The sequence below is a fragment of the Bemisia tabaci genome, chromosome 5 (genome assembly GCF_918797505.1).
Source record: "Bemisia tabaci chromosome 5, PGI_BMITA_v3".
NCBI lineage: Eukaryota > Metazoa > Arthropoda > Insecta > Hemiptera > Aleyrodidae > Bemisia > Bemisia tabaci.
The window spans coordinates 11,445,917-11,469,602 of NC_092797.1; the positions used below are offsets into that span (position 1 = coordinate 11,445,917).

The window sequence follows — 23,686 nt, forward strand, 5'->3', positions numbered from 1 at the left end:
TTGCTTTTTCGTCCGATCTCCCATAAAATCAGACACATTTCAACAAAAGTGGCACAGGTACATTTTTGTAAGAAACTGAATTTCTTGCGGCAATTTTGCAACCTTAGAATGAAGTTGAGTTTTTTCGGCAAGGAAACGACTCGATTCGAGACTAACTTCGGGTAAAACACACATTTTTCTAAAAAATGTTTAGTTTATTGGCGGGTACCCGACAGCATTTGAATGCACATTCGGTGTTTTTCCTCAGGACGGCAGTATATGGCTCCGCGCCGACACAATGAGCAAGAGTTGAGTAAAAGCTGAGCAGAATAAAAGCTGCCTCGTGACCTGACAGAGCGAGCTGAAAAGACACACCTAATAGGTCGCTACTTTGACGTAAGGGCATATCTCAATTTCCACATGAGCCCTGATTTACATACGAATCTATGATTTCGGGGGCTCATACGGAAATCGAGATACGCCTTTATGTCAAATCAAAGGAGCGATGAATATTCTGCTAAGCGGCTAAAAAGGGTGTAACTCCGATGGGAACGCAGATCGTCGCTTGGCTGACGAAAGAGCGTAACTACGCACTGAGACGAGCCCGGAAAAGTATTGAGTTATATGGACGACAGGGCTCACCGCGAAGTGTAGTTAGGTCCTTGCGTCAGGAAGGCGACGAGATACGCCATTTACGCTGTTGAACTCGGCCGTATTAGCCGATAACTTACGACCTGTCTTGGGTGCGTCTTCACCGTTCGATGTTCGGTGTGTGTGCACGCTGCTTCAATACTGCTATGCTCTGGAAAAACACCGTAAAAGCCTTCGACATTGCAAAATTTCCACGAATTTCCAGGAAGACCCGCGAATGTTCGTCTTCCGATTTTTCAGAGAATTGGATTTATATTATCTGGATGTTTCAAGGAAAATTAATTTTCCTAGAAAATAAATATTTAATCGTATGAAATTGAACAATATTCGAAAGTTCATGTAGATTTCTTCCTTTCCGCGTGTGAAAAGGACATGGTCCAAGGACAAGATTTCGAACACAACGCGTCATGAAAGTTAAGGCTGCACATTGCAGAGTTACAAAATTTCGACATTCTCAAGATAGGGTAGTACAAGTTGGTCGAAGATAACCTGTGGGGTTAATTTATATAGGTAGTTTACTTTTGTAAATAAGGCAACACGATGCTCGATTTGAATCAGCGCGTGACTGAATAATAATCGTTCCATGGCTAACATTTTTTGGACACTTCAATGGGACGAGAAGATGCTCCACCCTAAGACGACTACGTAAGTATGACCGGAACTGAGACAGCTTTAGTAACAAACGAAGCATATTTATTTATGACGAACACGCATCTTGATTTGCGACGTTGCAAATCTATCTTATCTATAGCAGGCCATACGACGTCAGATCTTCTCCCCCCGCGTATCTGGGTTGTATTTTCCATTACATTGTTTTTGATATTAGGTAGCTCGGTTCCTTTCAGCTATACGCGGTCCACTTGTCAGTCCCGTAAAAATGCCGCCATCGTCGAGATTCGAACTAGGGATCTACAGACCCACCATTAAAATTGGTTCGTTTTGATCAGAGAAAATAAACTAGATCCGAAAGTATGAAACACTGCAATCGAAATCCGTGTTTTTCTGGTAAAGCACTATTTGACGAGTCATAAGCTGGCGCTACGGTGTGGCGCAATGCATCAAAATCGTGAGGCTCATGCATATTTTCTCGGTTGTTTCGTGAGCCGTTCATCACTGCTGACGAGGAGGGGAGAGGCGATGCTGAATATCGGAATATAGTCCAACTGGCTGGCTTTTGCGAAGTGTCACAGCGAGAGAACGTGATATATCGGGGAAATATCTCAGCATGCCACTATTTTAACTCGTAGGAAATGTTTTTGCCTACTCGCCTAAATGAAGGAACTGCGATTTTGAACTCTCACGCAGTGGCATAAACACTTAGGCAACACTAAAACTTCTTTCAAGAGGAGAATTGAACATTTTTTGGTTAGCTTTTGACAATTCCTCTCATTTTTCTTTAGATAAAGAAGGAAGCGGAAAGTGGAGAGAATTCCTTGAAAATGACACATTTCAAAGACTCGAAAACTCTAATTTTCAAGAGTTTCGAAGGAAGTGGGCACCCTAAAAGTAAAACTTCTTCTAGAGAGGAAAATCAAAATATTTTTGGTGTGTCATCGGCAAATTTCTCTTTTTTTTTCAGAAAAAGGAGGCAGTAGGTGGAAAATGGGAATAATTCCTTGAAGGGCACACAGAAAAAAATGGATGGTGCTGACGACAGAACCTTTTGTTCATACGGCTCCCACAGTTTCTTTGTTACACTTACAGAACTTTTGGTCGTGGGAACAGAGTGCTCTGTTCCCACGACAGAAGTTCTGTTCTCACAACAGAAAATTTCTGTAAGTGTAACAAAGAAACTGTGGGAGCCGTATGAACAAAAGGTTCTGTCGTCAGCACCATCCATTTTTTTCTGTGCAGACGTTTCAAGGACTCAAAACCAAACTTTCCACGATTTTCGAGGGCAGTGGGCACCCTGAAACTTCGTCTAGAGAGGAAAATTAAAATATGTCTGGGGTGTCATCGACAAATACCCTTAATTTTTTTAGAAGAACGAGGAAGTAGGAAGAAAATAGAAATACTTCCTAGAAAACTACATACATGAGACAAGAGGCCGAATTTTATCGGCTGTTTCACATGGAGGTACAACATCCATCGATGCATTCAAATCGCACCACCGGCCAATCAGAAGCACGAAACCCGACTTAAGTGGAGTCGATACTCGTCCTAAGTACATGTCAGTACGGTGGAAAAACCAACCCCATGACTTAAAAACCAGACTTCTCCGGGGCAGAGGGCACCCTACGACTGTTTCCAGAGAAATTAAAAGAATTTTCGTGGAATCCGACAACGATCCGATGACGTCAATGAAGGAAAGTGGGTCCAGATCCGGACGCGACGCGATGTGGCGCTAGCGACGAGAGCTGAAAATAAGAGAGGCTGATGAATGAGAGGAACAATGCGCTACTGGCGACTACCTGAAGCCCGACAGATGGTGATGGGACAGATCTAATCGCCAGGCGAGCCGCCATTGTCTTCGAAATGATTCTTCGAGTAACTGCAACAATATGTTGATCAGATTAGCCGCGTGCCCACTGATGACACTCCGAGCAATGTTGTCGCTGCAGTTTACCCGTGGCTCAGATGATAACGAGATGGTCCGAATGGAAAGCTCGAAAATTTAATGGGAAAACGTATTTATGGGCATATTTCTGCCGAACAGAACTACGTGCATTATGACGTGAGCCGTAATATACTTATATTCTTATGGGGCTCAGGGCTCATGATTTAGTGCACATAGTTCCGTTTGGCAGAAATACGTCCATATGATCCGCCGTTACGAAATCAAACTAAAAATTCAAGATAGACGCAACTTCTGACGTGCTCAGGAAAAACGCCGTACATACGAACATTTGGACGTATTTATGCGAAAAGGAGATATGTGGAAGTGGAAAGATGGGGTGTGCTCGTTAGTGGTCGGGCCATAAGAATGAATGGGGAATATAAAGCGCCAGTGACGTCAGCGGCAATGAGTGCGCACTCTAACGACGGGGAGATGGTCGTCGGGGCGCTGTAACTCGTGAGCCCTGTCCACAACGCTCTCTTGCCATGCCCGCGGCTCATGAGTTAGCATATTTTGGCGTTTAGCTCCTTTTGATTTAATGTCAAATCCCGCTTCTCAATTTTCTCAAAAGGAGCTATATCCACTTTTACATTGTTTCTTATGACCCAACTAACGAGCACACCCCATCTTTCCACTTGCACATATCTCCTTTTAGCATAAATACGTCCATTTGAGAGTTGCCTAAATAACCTGGGTAAAAAACGTATTTATGAGGAAAATTATGCGTCTATACCCTTGAAATTTTCAGACGTCTTAGATAAAATTGCTGACAAAATTGTCTGAAGAAATTGAAGAAGAATATTCAAAATTTTCCTAGAATATTAGGTTATTATCAAAGGAAATTCGGCAACGTCTAAGGGCTTATACGGCGTTCTTCCTTAGCACGGCAGCCTTGCTCCTCGGCAGTTTCGTGACGAGCCTCAACCATTTACTAATGAGAACTCGGTTGTGGAATCAGAGGATAATACTTCAAATTAGGAAACTAAATATTAAAGTCTTGAAATTCTCTCAAAGGACTCATTCGCTCTGCCAATATTACACAGGTTGCTGATCATTATACAGGGTGATCCAAAAGTCTCGCACCACCCCTGCAAGTCCGGAATTTTGCAACGTCTGAAGGCTCATACGACGTTCTGCCTTAGTACGGCAATATAGATGACGACTAATTATACATATTTCTGTCAAACGGAACTATGTGCATTATGAAGCGAGCCCTGTTATGCGCATGCTTATGGGTCTCAGGGCTCATACCTTAATGCACATAGTTCCGTTTGATAGAAATACGTCCAATTATTCGTTGGCAGCTTCAAAAGCGACTAGCTCCTGCTCTCCTTTCGGTAGCGAAGCGCCACTGTCTCCCTCGGGCTAAAGCTCCGATACCGGGCCCGCAGCGGCGTTGCCAACCTGCGGGATCGAAATTTGGCAAAACTATGGGGGAGATTCGTCACGGTTGGCAATTGGTGCCGGCCTCGGGAATCTGCGTACCCGTCCTTCGAGGGATTTGATACGATCTCCAGAGCGGAACCTCGCCCAACTCGGTGTTGCCGTTGAATTTTGTATGAGAAAAAAAGAAAAGAGAAAAGGGAGGAAATTTATGTGCCGGACGTCGCCCCCCTCAAAAAAAAAAATCCGAGAATTGTCTACAATTTTCACGCGGGCTTGGCTTGCGAGATCGGGTATTGACGGGGCAAATTAAAAATGTGTTATTACAATTTTAAGAATCTGATTAAATATGAAGTTTTGAAAGTTTAAAGCAAAATATTTACGCAGCTTCTCGAGTTTTTACCTTTTTACGGTTTCTCGAAAAAATTTTATCCGTGGGATTTTCTTCACGTGGAGGAGGATGGGAATCAAGAATGTATAATCTGCACTGGGATTCCATGTCTCGGGCTACTATGACTAAAATTTCTGATAATTTGGACGTATTTATGATACAATGGGTAAGTACATAAGACTTGAATGTAAAATAGTTATTTTTTGGCATCAAAACTATCATATGGTCCCGGATGCCAGGAAAATTTGAGGACAATTTAATTTTCCACCGCGTGTACGAACAAAACAATAAAATATTTATAAGGCTCTTTTGCGGCAACGTTGTCTGCCACTCGGCCGTAGCTAAAAACAGCATTCGCGGCTCAGGTTTATTGCTCTCTAGCGCCCCCCCCCCCCCCCATTGCACTGGGTGCCCCGGCTCAGAGTTCCGTGTCCGATTGTCCGTTTGTTGGCCCGCGGGGCCCAGAGCCCAGAAACCACGAAATCGAAAGCCCCGATCGCTGACTCGAGACTCGATCCAAGTTGGCGCCAGAAATGACAAATATACACAGGAAAAGTGAGCCTCTTCCTCCGAAATCCAAAAGAGGGCCACTAGCCATTTTTAAAATCTCCCTTTCACTCTTGAGAAATACAGCGATGCAGGGTGTATATAGAGTACCTTTATAGGAAAAGTTAAGTAATTTAAGAACGCTCCTAAAAAGTTGCAGACCCTATTAATCTTCCAAGAAACAATTTAACAAGGATACTTCTCTTTCAGAGTCCAGGATGTTCCCACATGCATGAAATATTTTTGACTAAAATCGAGTGATTCAATACGACTTCAAGTTGCTTACATCGATGACTAAAGTGTGAAACCATATATCTCTATTGCAGTGTTCAAAACTCTCGCTCCTAATTTGTTTTTTCGGAGAAAATCAAGTCGAGTTTATAACTAGAAATTTCTACGGAATATTCAGCTAATAAGGGAGAAAGATTAAAACATAGTTTTCAAAATGTTGATTAGATTCCAAAAGAAAAAATTAAGTATGACAGAAAGTCAACAACGTTGCAAACGGAGATACGTGATTTTGCAATTTGGCCATCCATCGCTATGGCGCTTAGTTTACTCCGAACAGCGATTACAACGTCAAAGAATCAAGCGCACTCTGCAATACGTCTGGATGAAACGTAGCAACACGTTAATTTAATACGTCGTAATGACGTGTGACGTAAATAAGCCTGGATGCAACGGAGTTACAGATATTCTCCATTAGTTATATGAGGGAAAAGGGGAGGGGGAAAGTGGCTCTGAATTTCTCCACTGCGCCTAAGTTCGGACCCGCGAAGTAATGGAACTTGTTCAATTCAATCCCTGCGTTCCACAGCGAGAGCGATGGGAAAAGTGCGCGAGATATTTGCAAAAATTTGAAGTTTTGGACTAGGAATGCGGAGAAATTTATGGAACGGAGAGAATAAGTGATAAGAGTGAGCAAGTTAAGAAGAGGGGTGTATGCCATATCGGAGGTTGCTAAATTTCCCCCGATTAAAATATGAATCTTCGTGGACGAATATTAATATTTTCCCCTGAAATTGTCACAAAATGAAATTTCCCTTACGACAAAACGTGACTACATTCCGATGTTGCCAGCTCGCAAATTGCATTTTTACCAGGAGAATCTAATTGAAAATTTCACTGATTTTTCTTCTGATCTCATGTGAGAATCAGACACATTTTGGACAAAAAGTGTGTTTGCTTATTTGTGTGATAAATTATATTGTTTGAGTAAATTTGGCAGCTTTGAAATGCAGTTACGTTCCTTTGTCCGGGAGACGACAAAATAGCGAATTGCATTGCGAATTAAAATCGCTAAAACGGCTTTTCAAGAAAATTCGCAATTAATTGGTGGAAATTCGGCGGCGTGGAATTGTTCATTCGGTTTTTTCTCCGAGAATGTCAAAGCGAGCGGCGGGAACTGTGCGACTCAACTACGCAAATACAACGCGCCAAGTTACGTAAACACAGAATGGCTGCGTCGAGCCGGAAAATTAAATTTGCCGAGAAATTACTTACGCAACCGGATAGGTTCGACTGTGAAATTTGCTGTCGCTCACAAAATCGACTCGACGTACATTTTGACAATCTCACTCTGCGGCCTGTCCCACCGCAATTTTGACGAGGGAAAAATGTGAAATGTAATGAAGAGGTTATACCGATATTAGCACGAACTTATGCACAAAAATGTTCAAACCTCTCTGAGGTTTCTCTGAATTCTCGCGGTGTATGGATTCGGATGGGAGGAATGACATAAAATACAATAAAAATGCATTTCACTGGAAAAAAACACATTGGATCTAGAGTCCAGGCTCTTAAAAACATCGACAAGAAAAAATACTTTTGATCTTGATTCAATCGGATTTTTGCTTAAATCAAGAACCAAGCCTCTAAATTTGAGCGGATTTCCATTTGATTTAAGCTTAAATCTGATTGGATCAAGATTATTTTTTCTTGTCAATGTTTTCAAGAGTCTGGACTCTGGATCCAATGTGTTTTTTTTCCATTGTAAGGCAGCAAAACTTTAAAATTTTGTCCCTTTCTTTCATATAGTTGTTGGCTGTGTTCTTTAAGTGTTAGTCGCAGAGTCAGAAAATGTTTTGGCAACATTTTTGTGGCAAACTTTCGTACTTGGCAATATTGAAATGAAGTTACGTTCTTTCCTGAGGAAAACGACGATTTTTGAGGTAACACAAAATCCAGTAATTTAACTCGGATAAATTGGTAGTTACAGCTGTCGTTGATCGTCAAAGCGCTGATAATTTTACCGACTTTTTTTCCTCTTCTTAATTTCAGTGCATGAGCAGAGGAGGAGGTACGGTTGAATTAGAGACAGCTAACTGAATCGGAGCGATAAAACAAAATCTGATGAAGCAGAGCGAATGAGGAATGGACATGGGCGTCGGAGCAGAGCAGAGCGTTGGACCCATTAATTCACTCGAAAGCAGGCCCGATGAAAAGACGGTGTCGGCAGGAAATTACACCGCAATTACAGACTTATTGCATCGGCTCAAAAACGAGCATTCATGATTTAACACACTTTTCATTTGCTGCGCTGACCAGGATCACCCCTCGGTTGTCAAGTGAGGAGACGCTGGGTACTACCCAAAAAGTGCATCTTCATCGGAATCAAAGTGACTTGATTTGAGCAGAAATATTCTTAAATTTCCTATCTTGAAGATTTCTCCTCCAACTATGTTAATTCGTACTAATATCAAGAGGGAAAGATGTCACAAGGTTAATAGTGCTGGGTCCACACTATTTTGCAGGGAAAACAAGGCCAAATGGTTCAAAAATTTTTATTAGAGTCAATAATTTTGCGATCTGATGAGTACCAGTACAAGATTGAGGAAAGATGCTTTTACCAAGAAAAGAGTCGCTGATTCAGGCAGAAACTTTCTTGATTTGACCGATCTTATACTTCATTTAAAAGAGAATCTTAACGGAAGTTTCAATACTTTTCTGCTGACATTAAGTCGTATACTTCTTTCCTTTTCTAGCGAGGTCCTGAAACGACCCGAATCTCAAAATAAAATACATGCGAGCAAACGAGAATACTGATTGGATGGTAAACTTGTGATTTTAAGATGACGAATGACCTATTGATGCAAGATTGGAGATTTTTTTTGATCCAGGTAGCAAGAAAAAGGTGTCCCTGGAATTTTGGGAATCCCCGATTTTTCTCCGGTTTCCAAAGGCTTTTGAGCGCTAAAATGTGTCTGATAAGACATAATAAGTTTAAAACTTCACGAATGCCAACAGAAAGGGATTAAAGTACAGCAAAAGTGTATTTTGGAAAATATCAAAGGTTGGAGGCAAAATTTTCCGATTTTCTTTAATTCGAGTAAATACTGACTCTCAGGGTCTTTCTCAACTTTTTAAGAATTTGTAACCCACTTATTGTCCTGAAGTGATGTGAAACATCAACCAAGGTTGGTTTTTAAACCAATTTGTATTCACCTATTCATGAAAAGCCCAGAAAAGAAGGATATCTTAGCTACATTGAACTAATGAAAAATTATGCTTCCAGAGAATTTTGGCAACTCCAGGGTGCCTACCGGATCCGCGGTTCACTCGCTGTGGGACCTTTCTGTAATTATCGTTATCGACCAGTCAAGATGATTATTGCTTCGCTTCACTTCCACGTTCTAAAAACGACACGTTATAAACAAGATTTCGCCCCATCCTCGCCGACTTTAGAATGTTTCAAAAAATCTCGCGAGGGCCGAATTAAAATGGAAGTAACCTAAGTGCACGACGATTTAAATGCCCCATTAAATATACATTCTGAAGAAAACGGCTAAGAGGACACACCGAAGGAAAGGATAATTGAAGAACCTTACGATTGGATGAGATGGAGCTTGCGGGACATAACTCGAGATTTCAGCATTTTCAAACAATTTATGTCGTGCAAATAAGAATGCATTATGCTTTTATAATGATGTGCGATTGCAATGAAGTATGTTTTATATGAGCGGGAAGCTTGAATTTGTGCTTTTAAAAATGTCAATATCTTAGTCAGAAGGCTTTTCCAGTAATTTTCGTTGCTCGAATCGAGTTCTACGTAAAATTTTAGCCAAGAAAAATGTATCAGAATGCTTGAATTCGCAACTTGTTTAATGGTCCATTTGACGCGCCTTCATGTTGGCTAGATACTTCACACTTTGCCCCGGAGTTAGTTTAGTTGCTTGACCCGACCGAACCCAACTTATATTCATATATTCTACTTTATATTTTTTCTATGAGGGGAAGTTTGAATTTATGCAACTAGAAATGTTGATATCTTAGTCAGAAGTCTTTTTTCAGTAATTTTCGTTGCTCGAATCGTGTTTTACGTGAAATTTTAGTCAATGGAAATGTATCAGAATGCTCAAATTTGCACATTATTTAATCGTCCATTTGACGCGCCTTCATATTGGCTAGATACTTCATACTTTGCCTCGGAGTTAGTTTAGTTGCTTGACCCAACCGAACCCAACTTATATTCATGTATTCTATCCTGTGTTTTTCTATGAGGAGAAATTTTGAATTAATGCATCTAAAATTGTTAATATCGTGGTTAGCAGTTATGACTGATGGCACCCTGTTTTCCTACGCCTTGGATATTATGTTTTCCTCGAAAATTATTTTTCATCGTGGGGAGATTTGGCAACATTGGAAAGCTCATAGGACATTCTGGCTTAGCTCGGGAGCTTGGTACGGCAGTTTTATTGATTGACGCTCGTAATTCGGGCCTCGGCGACACCGAGATCCTTTCGGAGGGCGCCAGCGACGGGACGGAATCGCCTCTCCGCGACCGTCATCATCATCGTCATCGTCATCGATTGCGAATTAAATGTAATTGAGCTTCCGCATCGGAGCGACATAACGACCTAACGAAACTGACGCGGCGCACAGTGGAAAATGCCCGACATAATGTGGAAACTTCGAAAGCATATACGGAGTGATCCAAAGTTAAACCGCCAAACTTCAGAAGCAGTTTTTATGGGTCAAAAAAGACCAATCATATGACATTTTTTCCGCAAAAGCTATATAAGGAGGCTACGCTACGTCCCTACCAAAGTTGTAGGGAATTAATCGTTTTTCCTGCATTTTAGCGAAGGTAATGCATCGAATCTCATTAAAAATGGTATGCGCCCAAAATTTGATATACTGAATTTATTGGTGATTTTGGAAAAATCGAAAAAGGAGTTAAAATAGGGGTTTCGGAAGATCTGCAAAATACCACCTTCACACGTCTGAGGACACCCCACCCAAATTTTTCCAATGTTACTAATACAATTATTGTATCAAATTATGAATGCAAAACAATTTCAATGAGATTTGATGCATTACCATTGCCAAAATGCATCAAAAACAATTTATTTCACAGAACTTAGAGGGAAGAAGGGGCTGTATAGCCCCCTTGAAAAGCACTTTTGGGAAAAATTTCATGCTCGAGAAAAATCTTATTTTGACCCATAAACACACCCCTCCATGCAGTCCAGCGATTTAACCTTGAATCACCCTACGTATGAATGAATTGTAGAAGTTTCAAATTGGTTCCCTTGGTTCCATCTTAAAAAATCGCTCTTAAAGATCTATAGTAGAAACAAGGAAACATCACATTGTGCAGTTTTTTCGTAAAAAAATTCGTGTCCGATCTCTCCGACAGCCTCGTCCCACTGTGCACCGAGCCACATCGATCACCGCCCAGGCGGCTGTCGCTGACAACCCAACGTCCATGAAAATACGAACCGAAGAAGTGTTGCGTCGGCGGCAGAGAGGGAAAATTTCATAAAAAAAATTGCTGCATTGAAAGTCCAAACGAAAAATTTCACCGATGTTCCATGAAAATACTGGCGGAAAATCCAAATTCTCGCATCCTTTGCTAGACAGTGAGGTATCCACTACCATTCTTTTTTCCGTGCAGAGCAAACAATGATACAAACCCATTCCTTTCTTCTTCTTTGTTCTCAGTCCGAAACGAGGTTCGCAAGCGCGATCGTAAAATGCAACAATACCAACAGCTAACACCAGGACACAGACAGACCTCTGTCGGACACAACGCCACGGACGCACAGTGGATCGAGTCAATTAGATAAGTCGAACGTAAAATTTTTGACTAAAACTCCAAATTTTTATGTCTATTTTGTCGCATTTTAAATTTAAAGGGGTGCTTCTGACAGAAAATTTCACTAGGAAACCAAATGGAACCAATTTTAGAACCTCAAAGTTTTTATTTAACCAGGGTGTCTACAGGTTTTTGAAAACCAATTTCAGGACCTTTTTCAGGACCTTTTCAGAACGTTTTTTGGACCCTCGGAGTATTTTTGCCAAGTCAGGGTCTACACTTACCTACTGCTAAATTTAATAAAAATCGAATCTATCCTCATGAAAATTGCTGATGACTAAAGGAATCCATGATATGTATGTCTAATCGGGGACACCTTTCCAACTGATAACTGCACTTATACTCGTGAAAACCGTGAATTTTTAAATTTTTCGGGACCCTGAGTTAAATTTCCGTACTTATTCTTGACTTCGAGACCGGTCATGCAAAATCCAGACTTTTTCAGGACTTTCGGAACTTTCGGGACCTGTAGACACCCTGGCAGAGTTCCAAGCTTTTAAAGTTCCAAAATTTTGTCCGACCTCTCCTATTGACTCAATCCACTGTGGGACGGGAGACAATGCGCGGGCTTTCCGGCCGTAATCCGGGCTCGATGTCACGTTCCGAACAAAAAAAGGAACGGAATCAGCCTGGATGTAATCCCGCGACCCATTACCGGATTAATTGCGCGCGTACCGCCACCGCCACACTTTCACTTTAATTGTCAAGGGGGCGAGGGGGCAGGGGGGCTGATTGCGAGCGATCAGCCGGGAGTCGACGCCGCTGTCGTCGGCGGGGGCATTGTGTCCTGGCGCGGCGTCGCGACGCCGAGCCGGGTCCGGTGACAGCGCCAAGGGACAGGGTAAACAGATACTCCGAGAGCCGCGCGACCTAGTGCCCTATACGTCACGAGCTCCCGTCGCCGACCTCGCCGCAACTCTAGACCTCTGGCCCCGGACGTGCAAGCAGGGGGCGGAAGTTTAAGGGATGGTGGTTTGCACCACGTGATCACGGGAGCAAGCCCGGAAATAGAGACAGAGTGTCTACTAAAACAGGCTGGCCAAAAATTAGTACTTTTACAGTACTTTTTCAGTGCATTCTCAAGCAACACAGTGCCTCCTCAGCGGGAAAATTCAGTACTTTTTTAGTACCTCCAATTGACGAAATTCGAAAAATTTCAACCATTTGAATTTCTCGCTCAAATTGTGACAAAAAATGACAAAAATTCGGACCTTCCTGAGGAATTTCCGCACTTTTTCAGTACTTCCGGACCGCCTTAAAAAATCAATACTTTTTCCGGACTTTTCGGAAATTCCGGACTTGTAGACACCCTGAGAGAATTTGTAGGTGCCTGAAAGATGAATTTCTTGCTTAAGTGGAAACTACTATGTAAACTGGACTCGAGGATGCCTTTGGTCCATAAATTGACAATTATTGAAGGAGACACGAAAAAATGATCTATTCTGCGAAAATACATGTATTCAAGTCAGACATGCCGCTGATGACGTCACTGCGCGGCGCACTTTCTTACTTTTAAATCTTTAATTTCACTATTTCCCATTAACAGAAAAAAATTATTCACAATTATTATCATTCATGAGGGACTGTGCTGTCACGGATTTAGCAAGCCTGCGGACCTCTACTAGTACCCTCAGCCTCAAATGGGGTTTGGGGATGGTCATTGACTTCTAGGCGTATATGAATCGCCCCACTGAAGGACAGATTGGGCTCTCAGTCGTGGTGAAGGCGACGAGGAGAGCGCACTACGAATTTAAACGCTGGTTTTCCAGGTTGGGGGTCGAGGCATCGGGCTGACCCTCCGGTGCTTTTAAAAAATTCAAAAGTCAAACGACCTAGCTAAAACAGCCTCCGGACCCATACGAAAAAGTGGCTACTTCGACGATCATCGAAACACAACTTCAAAACTACCGCTGATAAATGGACTGAATTTTGCATTAGGAAACTACAGTTTCTGTCCCATGCGAAAAAACACCTATCTACATAGGAAAACTAATGTCGCATTTGTTGTTTATAATACGAACGAGAAATTGTAACTCTGATTGCAAAATGTAGTCTGAATATCTGTATTTTATTTTACGCAGTTCAGAACTTAGGCGAGAGAAATCACGGAGAAATATAGATGATCAGGGAGGATATATGGACACTAAATGAGCTTTCAGGACTGATTTAAACATTAAATGACCCAGTTAAACCAACTTCTTCAAAAACAAAAACCGGCACCCATGTTCCATATGTCATGAATACATAACAACGCGTGATATGGTTATGAAAATAAGTTGGCAGAAATAAGTGGCTGAATTCGTCGCTTGCCTGACAAAAGGGCTTATCTACAATTTGATATGAGCCCGGGAAAGCATTAGGTTATATGGACGACAGGGTTCATCGCGAAGTGTAGTTACGCTCTCACGTCAGAAGTGTGCGGGGCGCGCTATTTATCGTGAAAACAAGTGCGTGCGGTCGAATCCAGAAAGGTTTCAAAGTTGGCACAAGTATAAAGGGAAATTGAACTTTCTACACCCGTCTGTTGTACGTTTTGACTCGCTGCGTATATCACTCTTCTGTGCCGCGGGTTTGATTGTGGGTAGAGGTCGACAACCTTCCCGGCCTGCTCTCAAAAGGTCGGCTGTTTTTGAATCCAATATTAATCGTGACGCCTCACCTATTTTGCCGTAGGCCGTCGCTGAATGTCAATTTATGCTTACACTTGAAGGGGAAAAAAAGTGCGCGCTGAAACCGTCTCTCCTGTATTTTCCTTCAAAGCTGATTTGGACCTGTATTATTACATGAACCTTAACCACCATGATTTTGATTGTAAATTCCTTGCTTCCTGCACGAAGAAACATAACTCCATTCCGAGGTTTGCAAAATTGATGAGAACAATTCAATTTTTATCAAGAATATACCTGAGCAATCTTTGTCGGAGATTTCTCTGATTCTCGCGTAAGAGCAGGGGAAAAGTCGGAGAAATTTTCATTTAAAAATGCCCAAGTCTTTCCTGGTCAAAATACAATTTGCGAAGAACAATTTGGCAAAATTGAAATGCAGTTACGTTTCTTCGTGTGAAACACGACGAATAATTGACCCGGGATCAGAAGGAATCAAAGTTAAAAAGATAGAATCTGCGACAAAACTTAAGAGAGGTTTCCTCTCCGGCAAATTAAAAACATCGACCGATATTTCGACCTTAATAAGACCTGAAGAAACCAAAGACTGCCCCAGTTTTGAAAAAAGTACAGAAAATAAGCTAACTGCGGGGCGATTATTGAAATTTTTTGTTTGTCGGATCGACATAGATGACATAGGTTAAATCGCGGAGCGTGATTGGTCGGCTATGTCTTATCCTTATCGCTGCTTTATCGTGCCTTTGTCAGTGCGGGGCGATTATTGAAATTTCTTGTTTGTCGGATCGACATAGATGACATAGGTTAAAAGGCGGAGCGTGATTGGTCGGCTATGTCTTATCGCTGCTTTGTCGTGCCTTTGTCAGGTGGAATGATCGACAAGCTAACGGCACCTCTTAAGTTTCCGACAGTATGTCGATCATTCCACCTGACAAAGGCACGATAAAGCAGCGATAAGACATAGCCGACCAATCACGCTCCGCCCTTTAACCTATGTCATCTATGTCGATCCGACAAACAAAACATTTCAATAATCGCCCTGGAAAACAGGTAGAGACTCTCTCTATGTCTCGTGGTGACGTGAGAAAACTTCCACTTACGCGAATCCCTTGATCTTGAGGGAATTATTCTCCAGGCTGTAAGGACGTGGGGTGTAGTTGAACTTCCCTACCCCCTCAAATGACACCCCTACTTGGCTTTTTGGGAAAAAAAACACGACGTCACCATCAAATCTATTTGTATTATGGACAAGACTCTTCGACGGCGTTTTCCACTCTGGGTCTTACATAATTGGACGCTAAACGCTCCTACCTTGTGAGATAATAAAGCTATAAAGTTAGCGAGTTTGCAGTAGCAAGTTCGAGGACGAGAGAAGGGGGCAGGCGTCGGGGCTTTTAGCAGGGTATTAATAGTACGTCTTGACGGATTGCACTGGGCGGAAGGTCCAATAAGTTGGGCGGCTCGAACAATTTCGCCAGTTTTGAAGCTCGATGGATAAGATTGACGGCTGGACGAGGCGTCGAGGCGGATGTAATCTGCCGCACGAAGGAAAAACGCAGTATGAGCGTTCAGATGTTGTCACATTTTTTCTGGTATAACACGGATTTTAGGGACAATTTGTGAATATTTTTCTTCAGATTTATCGGAGTCTTTTATTCTTAATTTGATCTGTAGTTTCTCAAAATTTCAAGAAAGAATATCCATACTTTCCTTCAAAAATAGATATTTTCTGAGAAGAAATTTTACAACCATCGAATGTGCACGCGGTGTTCTTCCTTAGCACGGCAGTAATGAGCGGTTGGTTGGCAAATTATATCGGTCGAGGTGAAATGCTAACATTCACGCTTTCCGATGAACCCTGTGGCCCGTTAGAATACTCGATTATCAAGGCCCATGAAAGAATGAATCTGTTGGCTTTTGACATCGACGGATTCATTTTCTCTGTTTTCCTCGTGGGCCTGCGCTGCGCCATCTTATCTTTTTCTTTGGAACTTACTTTGACCACGGTGCTTGGCTTGACCGATGAGCTAGGGTCGCAAATGTTTCTTGTAATCATTAGACAAAGGTAGGGTGTCCAAACGTAAACATACTAACATGCAGAAACGTCATGAAAACATTTCTAAAAATTATACATTATTTTTTATATAAAAAAAAAAAAAAAAAAAAAAAAAAAAAAAAAAAAAAAAAAAAAGGTGTCATGCGGGAGTTAGGAGATACAAATTCGGTTGAATGCCAAAGGAGCGTTCACTGTAAATGCCTCGGCATTCTTTTTTGACAAACTTTAATTCCGACTGGCACAAAATGCAACCAGATTGCCTTAAAAATAACATTTCTGTACATCTTAACGGGTACATTTGCTCAGTAAGCCAGAGAGAAAAAAACAGTCGATAGCTAAAGAAATATATTTTTAATTTTTGTTTTTATATTCTTCATTCCAGTTCTTCTAAAGATTATTTGTCCTTTTTTGTTAATTAGCACTTGAAAAATTCGGTGTTGCTTTAAAATTTTCACACCATCCTTTCAGATACAAAAAGTAACAATTTTGGGGCAAAAATTTTGTAAGCTGTGTTAGTGATTGGTCGACTAGAAAGAGTGAGCCGTCAACGATCAACCATGAAAGTCGGAGGTTAGCAGTGGCGATTTTGCAGTTTGGCAACATTGTTTTTCCTCCATTTAGACCCATTAAAAACATCGATTTTAGGCGAGGCGAGCTGCTTCACCAAGAATCGATTGTTTTACACACATTCAAATGGAGGAAGAACAGAGTTGCCAACTTTCAAGAATCACAACTGGGGGTTAGTAAGACCAAAAACAAAACAAGTCGCATAACGACTCAACTCACCATTGCGCGGCGTGAATACTTTAAAGGCATACATCAGAACTTAAATTCTCACTGCATTTTTACCTGAAACAAAACGAAAAATAAAAATGACGTCAGTAAGAGACAATCATACATTTCGTCACTCCAACTGAGTAAACGTATAGACACGCACTGACTTCACGTCTAAAGCAATCCGTAGAAAATCTACATGCTTAACAAACCAACTCGTTTTACATACACCGATTGATTGGAATGCTGCAGTTCTAAGGAAAAACGCAGTATGGACATTTAGACAATGCCAAATTGCCCATCTTAAAATATTAATTATTGAGGAAAATTATCAATATCTCTCCTTGAAATTTGCAGATACTTTAAATCACATTCCCAAGAAAATTCTCTGAAAAATTGGACGGATAATACACACAAGTTTCCCTGAAAATCGTGTTTTATCAACGGAAATTTGGCAACGTGCGAAGATTCATACGACAGTCTGGCAAACTGCGGAATTCCATCACGATCGCATTGACACCTCATCAATACTTTCATTACATAATAAAATCATGTAAACAGAACTAACCAATTACGTAAACTTAGTGGGACGCTTTGTACAGGAGCATTCCCGCGCGCAACTTCATTTTCCTACTCAATTCGTGGCTCTTGTGACGAAACTGCATAATACAATTTTCACGTGAGCCCTAAAAAGCGTGGAGTTGTACGGACGTGAGGGCTCAGCGCAAAATGCTGTTTCGCTTTTTTTCTCGCCAGGACGACGATTCCCCCGCGTCAATTGTGAAATACGCGTCAAAAATATTCGAGAATGGAGACCCAGCGTGACCGAAAGGACGGAATATTCAAGCACCTGTCCCGCATTGATGGTGCGAAATGGGAGGCCTTGAGAGAAAATGGCGTTTCCGTTACGTGCGTAGATGCTAGAGTCCCTTTATACTGAGAGTCAAGACAATTCGGCTCATGGATGTCACAAACGGGAATAAAGATTACAGAAATTGAACGTTTTTCGTAATCTTTGATCGGCCCATTCTCAAATGCCTTTCTCCGTTCCTCCTCTCATTCCGTTTGTTCCTTGCCGAACCCGTAATTCCCTGGTCCATTCCAGATTATAATCTTTGCAATTGGTGAAAATGTAATCTTTATTCCCGTTTGTGACACTGCGGAGGCCTAAAATACGGGAACCAATCAGAAATGGATTCAAATTGTCTTGACTCTCAGTATAAAGGGACTCTAGTAGATGCCGGAATATTGCTGGACCGTGAGTGCCGTGCCTCTTTGGATGAAATACAGCCTATGTTGCGTATGTTCCAGTGGCGCGGCGTGCTTTGCGATATATCGATTGTTATGCCATTTAAACTTATGGAAAAGGATCGATAAACAGGGTGTTCGCAGCGAACACCTTAATAATCGATTCTTTACCATATGTTTATATGGCATAACAATCAATAAATCGCAATTCACGCCACGACACTGGTATGTTCTGAGAGTGCCACTATCAAGCCTCGCGTTCGTCGTGAAGCTCTACAGGGCGTGTCCCAGGATTCAGAGCAAATATTAAAGGAGTCGATCCTTTGGGTCAAAAAAGACGTTTTTGAGGTACAATTTTTTTCATTTTTTTATTTTTTTTTTATTTTTTTTTTTTACAAAAACGCTTTCCTCGGGGGCCACGGCCCCCCAAAGTTAGAGGGGAAAAAATCGTCGTTTTGAGAGTATGGTAATGTTTGTCAATAAATATTGATGAAAATTGGCAACTGGTGGTAAATTTAAGCGCTCTTTTCATTTTTGACCTCCGAAAAGGGAAAACTCATATTGAGGGGGGGGGGAGGGGAGTTTATGGAGGTCTCGAAATTGAAATTTACACCACAAAAATGTCTTTTTTTGACCCAAAGAGTCAACTCCTTCAATATTCATACTTTCCTGGGCCACCTTGCATACTGTAACAGTTCGTTAGCTCGTGGTATAGTTCATACCACGAGCTAAAAAGTTAGTCTAATCATCCCCCTCCCCTCCTCAAAAAAAAAAAATATTCTTTGCGTCTAGTTGGCACTCGATTGATTTCTAGCCTTAATTCACCCTTTTCTATTTTTAGCTCCCTTTTTGTTTTCCTTCTGAGCTTTTTTTTGTTTCCGGTTCGGGGGCGCTCGTTGGGGGACAATAGCTTTTGTCACGCCAACGCCGCCGCGCGCCGCGCTGGCGCGAAGACAAAGAGCGAAAAAACTACGGTCTAATTTTGCACCATCATCCCACTCCTCGCTTCTCAATTCCAACTTCCCAATTTTCACTAACACCCGTGCTAAGTTAGAACGCCGTATGCGCATTCAATTGTTGCCAAATTTCTGTAAACTATTGACTTTTGCAGGGTTCAGGGTATTTCATGAATTCGAAATTCTACACGCTTTTTTCACTGCGAGTTCGCCTAGGGCACAGAATAGTCAGGAATCAGTATATTAAGTCATTTGTGCAGGCAAAACTTCAAAATTTTGCCGGTCATTAATGAAAAATGCGAATCTCTCTCAATTTATGCGGGTATATTTTCCCAAAATTCCCTTTGTATTTTCACGACTTGTCAACTGAATTAAAGATTTGTGTCAAAATAAGTAAGTTAGATCAAATTAAAGCATTTTCGACAAAATTAGAATGTACCAAAACATCCGGGATTATCGAAGTTTTCCTAAGAATTTTCTATATTCTACATAGTTCTGTCCACCGAATTAAATGCAAAGGCGTCATTCAGGAGCAATCAAAACTTAACCCTTTTCCGCAGCAGTACTTGCAGATTTGAATGCATGTGAGGAGATTTTTAGAGATATTCTTGAAGGATAGAATCACAATTTTTCCGAAGCATTCGTATTCTATCGGAGGAGATCACACATACGACGTTTGCCATTGCATGGTGGTAATATTCGTAGCAGATTCACGGTAGTTCTTGCAGATTTGGATAAATTTTGCTCTGAAAAAAAAACTCCGGCCGTAGAAGCCGTACTTACGGGCTATTATTGAGACATACCGTCCGCGTACCGAGCCCAGAAGCCGAAATTTCCAGGTGTAGCACCCGTAAAAATCGAAGCTACGGCTCCAGCATCCAGAATTTCCGGTCTCTGAGTCCGGAACGGACGGTATGTCTATAAAGCCTGTAACTTTTCTTTTTCAGTGACGGAGATTTTTTGAGATTTTCTTGAAATATAATAAAATCAAGATTTTTCCGGGAAATTCGTGATTAAACGTTGGATATTTGGCAACATCCGCAAATCCATCCGACGTTTTACCACAGCTCGCGGTGGTATCCGTTGCGCAATTCGGCTCCGACCGCGGCCGACGGAAATTTCACGTCGCGCCCCGCTGCAAAAATGTGCGCGGGAAAAGTGAGTTCCGCCGGGTTTCGGCGTGTTTTTCCACCGTGCCGGACAAAAAACCGCGTAACTGAGCGAGAATCTCGATGCAGATACGCGCTTTGAGTTTTCGGGAGTCGAGGGAAAGGGGGAAACGGTGTGAGAGCGGCTCGTTCAATGAATTTCGCCGCAATTGATCGGACACGCTTCTCAGTGCGGAGGTATTTTGAAAACGAGCGGTATCGTTTAACGCCGCCGGGAGCAGCACTGTTGCGGATCGAACACCGATCTCCGAGAGGCCATCGAGGGGAAACAGGAGATGATTCTGGTGCCCACTGGGCCTCTAAACAAGGTACAAATTTCACGAAAACGAACCGCATGACCGGAAATCTAAAAATCAACTCCTAGACAAGCAGAGGCGTATCCAGCAATTTGGCAACACCGGATTTCCATCCATTTAAACCTACGTTCAACAATCGATTCCGCTCATAGTACCTAGCCAGTGGCCCCTCCGAGAATCGATACATTTCCATAGGTTCCAATGGGGGAAGAAAATGTTGCTAATGGGCCTGTTGCAAACTTTTGCTAGAGCAAAACTAAGAGTTGTTTCCTGCAGATAATGCCTCAAAAATCACGATGAGCGCATCGGCAAAGTCTGAAATGCACTTATAACTTCACAATCTGCGTAAGATTTTTGCGGTTTTTTGAGCTTCCTGCTTCGAAAACGATACTACGGTACAGGTGAACATTTTGTTAGAGGAGTCGTTCCATTGGCGACAATACTCATCATGGCCGACGCCAGTCCGCCAAAACACGTGTGATGGGACGAGATAACACCTGAACAGGATTAAACCAGATAACAATCGGCGTGTTTACGTTCATATTTTCCTCGCCCGCCTGAATTGACCTTGAACTCTCCTCGAATTACGCGAGGAACTGCGCAAGCGTCGGCCATGATGAATATTGCCGACGATGGAGCGACTCCTCTAACAAAATGTTCACCTGTGCAGTAGTATCGTTTTTGAAGCGGGAAGCTCAAAATAACGCAAATTTCTTACGCAGATTGTGAATTTATGAGTGCATTTCAGACTTTGCCGATGCGCTCATCGTGATTTTTGAGGCATTATCTATAGGAAACAACTCTTCATTCTGCTCTAGCAAAAGTTTGCAACAGGCCCATTTGCTGGATCCTCCAATGTAAACAAGATATGAATATTTACAAATACCCTGATTGCATGGACTTTATTTTGTAATTGGGAGCTAAAAAGTATGCCTCAGTTTAGAAACAACCTATGTTCTAGTAATTTCAGTATGCAGATAAATGTTTTTACGGATGAGCCAGCAATCGTAGTTCTGGACTAAAACTATGAGGTCCCTTTTGGGTTGCCGTTAGTGTTAGTCTAGTACTTACGTACTTTGTAAATTGCAACCACTTACATTTACCGATAGGATCGCTCAATTTTCTCTTCGTCTTCTTAGTCTATAATTCTATCCATCAATTTTTATTATCAGCCCGCGGGAATCCTTCCTCAGGGTGTCAACTAGAACAGGCTGGCAAAAAATCAGTCCTTTAACAATAATTTTTTAGTACATTTTCAAGAAATTCAGCACCTCTTCAACAGAAAAAATTTAGTTCTTATTCAGTGCCTCCATTTGACGAAATTCGGAGACTTTCAAAATTTTGAATTTCTTGCTCAAATTGCGACAAAAATGAAAAAATTCCGGTCCTTCTTACGGAAATTCCGCACTTAATCGGTACTTCCGAACCGTCCTTGAAAAATAAGTACTATTTCCGGTCTTTCAGGACTCGTAGACACCCTGTCCCTACTAAAAAGCGGGGGGAGGGAGGATCGCCTCTTTCATTCTATCACCTTCCCTGGATTTTCAATTACTCGAGCCGCAAATTAATATAAACAAGAAAAAAGGGTGGGGTGGGGGGAGGGGGGCACTGAAAGCTACAACCGCTCGATTACGGGCCGACAGGCGTTGCGGACTCGGAGCGATCCGTCAAAATTCCGCGCGGAGCTTTGACGGAGCGCCGACAGCGGCTAAATTGGAACCCGAAACTCCTGGATGGATTGTGACGACATTAAAGCGGCATCGATCCGGGCGCCTCTTCGGGGCGCCCTCCCCCACGAATCGGCGCCCCCGGCCTCGGTAATTGTCGCGCGGCCGTTTTGCCTCGGGCGATAAAACCTCGTTGACCCGCGATAACGGCAGGTGACGCTCGTTGAGTGGTTTGCGTCGCGACGCCACGCAGGGTCGGGGGCTAGACTTACGCTGCCGTGCTGAGGAAGAACGCCGTGCGAACATTCGAGAGCCAAATTTCCTCCGATAAAGTGTTCATTTTTGAGGAAAGTTACGAAAATTGTTTCTTCAAATTTTCAGGACCTTTAGGTAAAATTTGACGGGCCGTTAAATTTTGATCAGAACGGAGTGCCACCATTCATCATTTCCTGCAACATTTCTCCCCTCACTGGAAAAAAAAACACATTGGATCTAGAGTCCAGACTCCAGAAAACATCGACAAGAAAAAATACTCTTGATTCAATCGAATTTTTGCTTGAATCAAAACGAAATCCGCTTAAATTAAGAGGCTTGGTTTTTGATTCAAGCTAGATTCTGATTGAATCAAGAATGCTTTTTCTTGCTGATGTTTTTAAAAGTCTGGACTATAGATCCAATGTGTTTTTTTTTCCAGTGCTGTTTTAATTTAAAAACTAAGCGACGTAACAATTTTAAGACTGATGACTCCAAATACTTTGATGGTAATTGGTTGGGGAATTCGATCGTGTATCGAGACCAGAGACAAGAGACCCTCCACTAGTATCTTGGCCATGGTGGAAGCTTTTACTTTCGGGACTTCAGCATTCTACTGTTGAATTACCTACATGGTTGATGTTCAACAACGTGTTGGCAGTTTCGTATTGAAAACAAGCCGAAAATGGCCGACGTTTGGGAAAGTTGTTGGCTCATTACGTCATCCGAAGCTCATCATCGACCATGTAGGTAAGTCAACAGCCGAAACTAGGGTGATGACTGTTGCTCCCTAATAATTGTCCATGAGGAATTGTTGAAACCCCGAAAGTAAAAGCTTCCACCTGTCGCTAGGAGGCTAGTGGAGGGTCTCTTGTCTCTGATCGAGACCTTAAGGAACAGCTATGAATACGCGGTCCTGTGAATCGGTGCTGGGGCAGTTGAGCGTTGGCTGTTGAGCGTCGGGAGCGTTGAACCCCGGAAAACCGAATGACCCGTGAAAATCCGTCAGAGAAGCATCGAAAGGGTGACAAAGGAGACCGCGG

General features: G+C 42.2%; 1 protein-coding gene across 6 annotated transcripts in view; it reads right to left on the bottom strand.

Annotated features, from left to right (window-relative positions):
- trc (Serine/threonine-protein kinase tricornered) overlaps window positions 1-23,686 on the bottom strand; it is a 330,131-nt gene that overhangs the window by 29,603 nt on the left and 276,842 nt on the right. The window contains exon 2 of one of the 6 annotated variants that reach the window (XM_019058798.2): window positions 17,068-17,130. The exons of the other annotated variants lie outside the window; for them this stretch is intronic. Within the exon in view, the coding sequence (XP_018914343.1) occupies window positions 17,068-17,101 (34 nt within the window). The 5' untranslated portion in view covers window positions 17,102-17,130. The remainder of the gene's footprint in view (window positions 1-17,067; window positions 17,131-23,686) is intronic. 6 annotated transcript variants of the gene reach the window in all.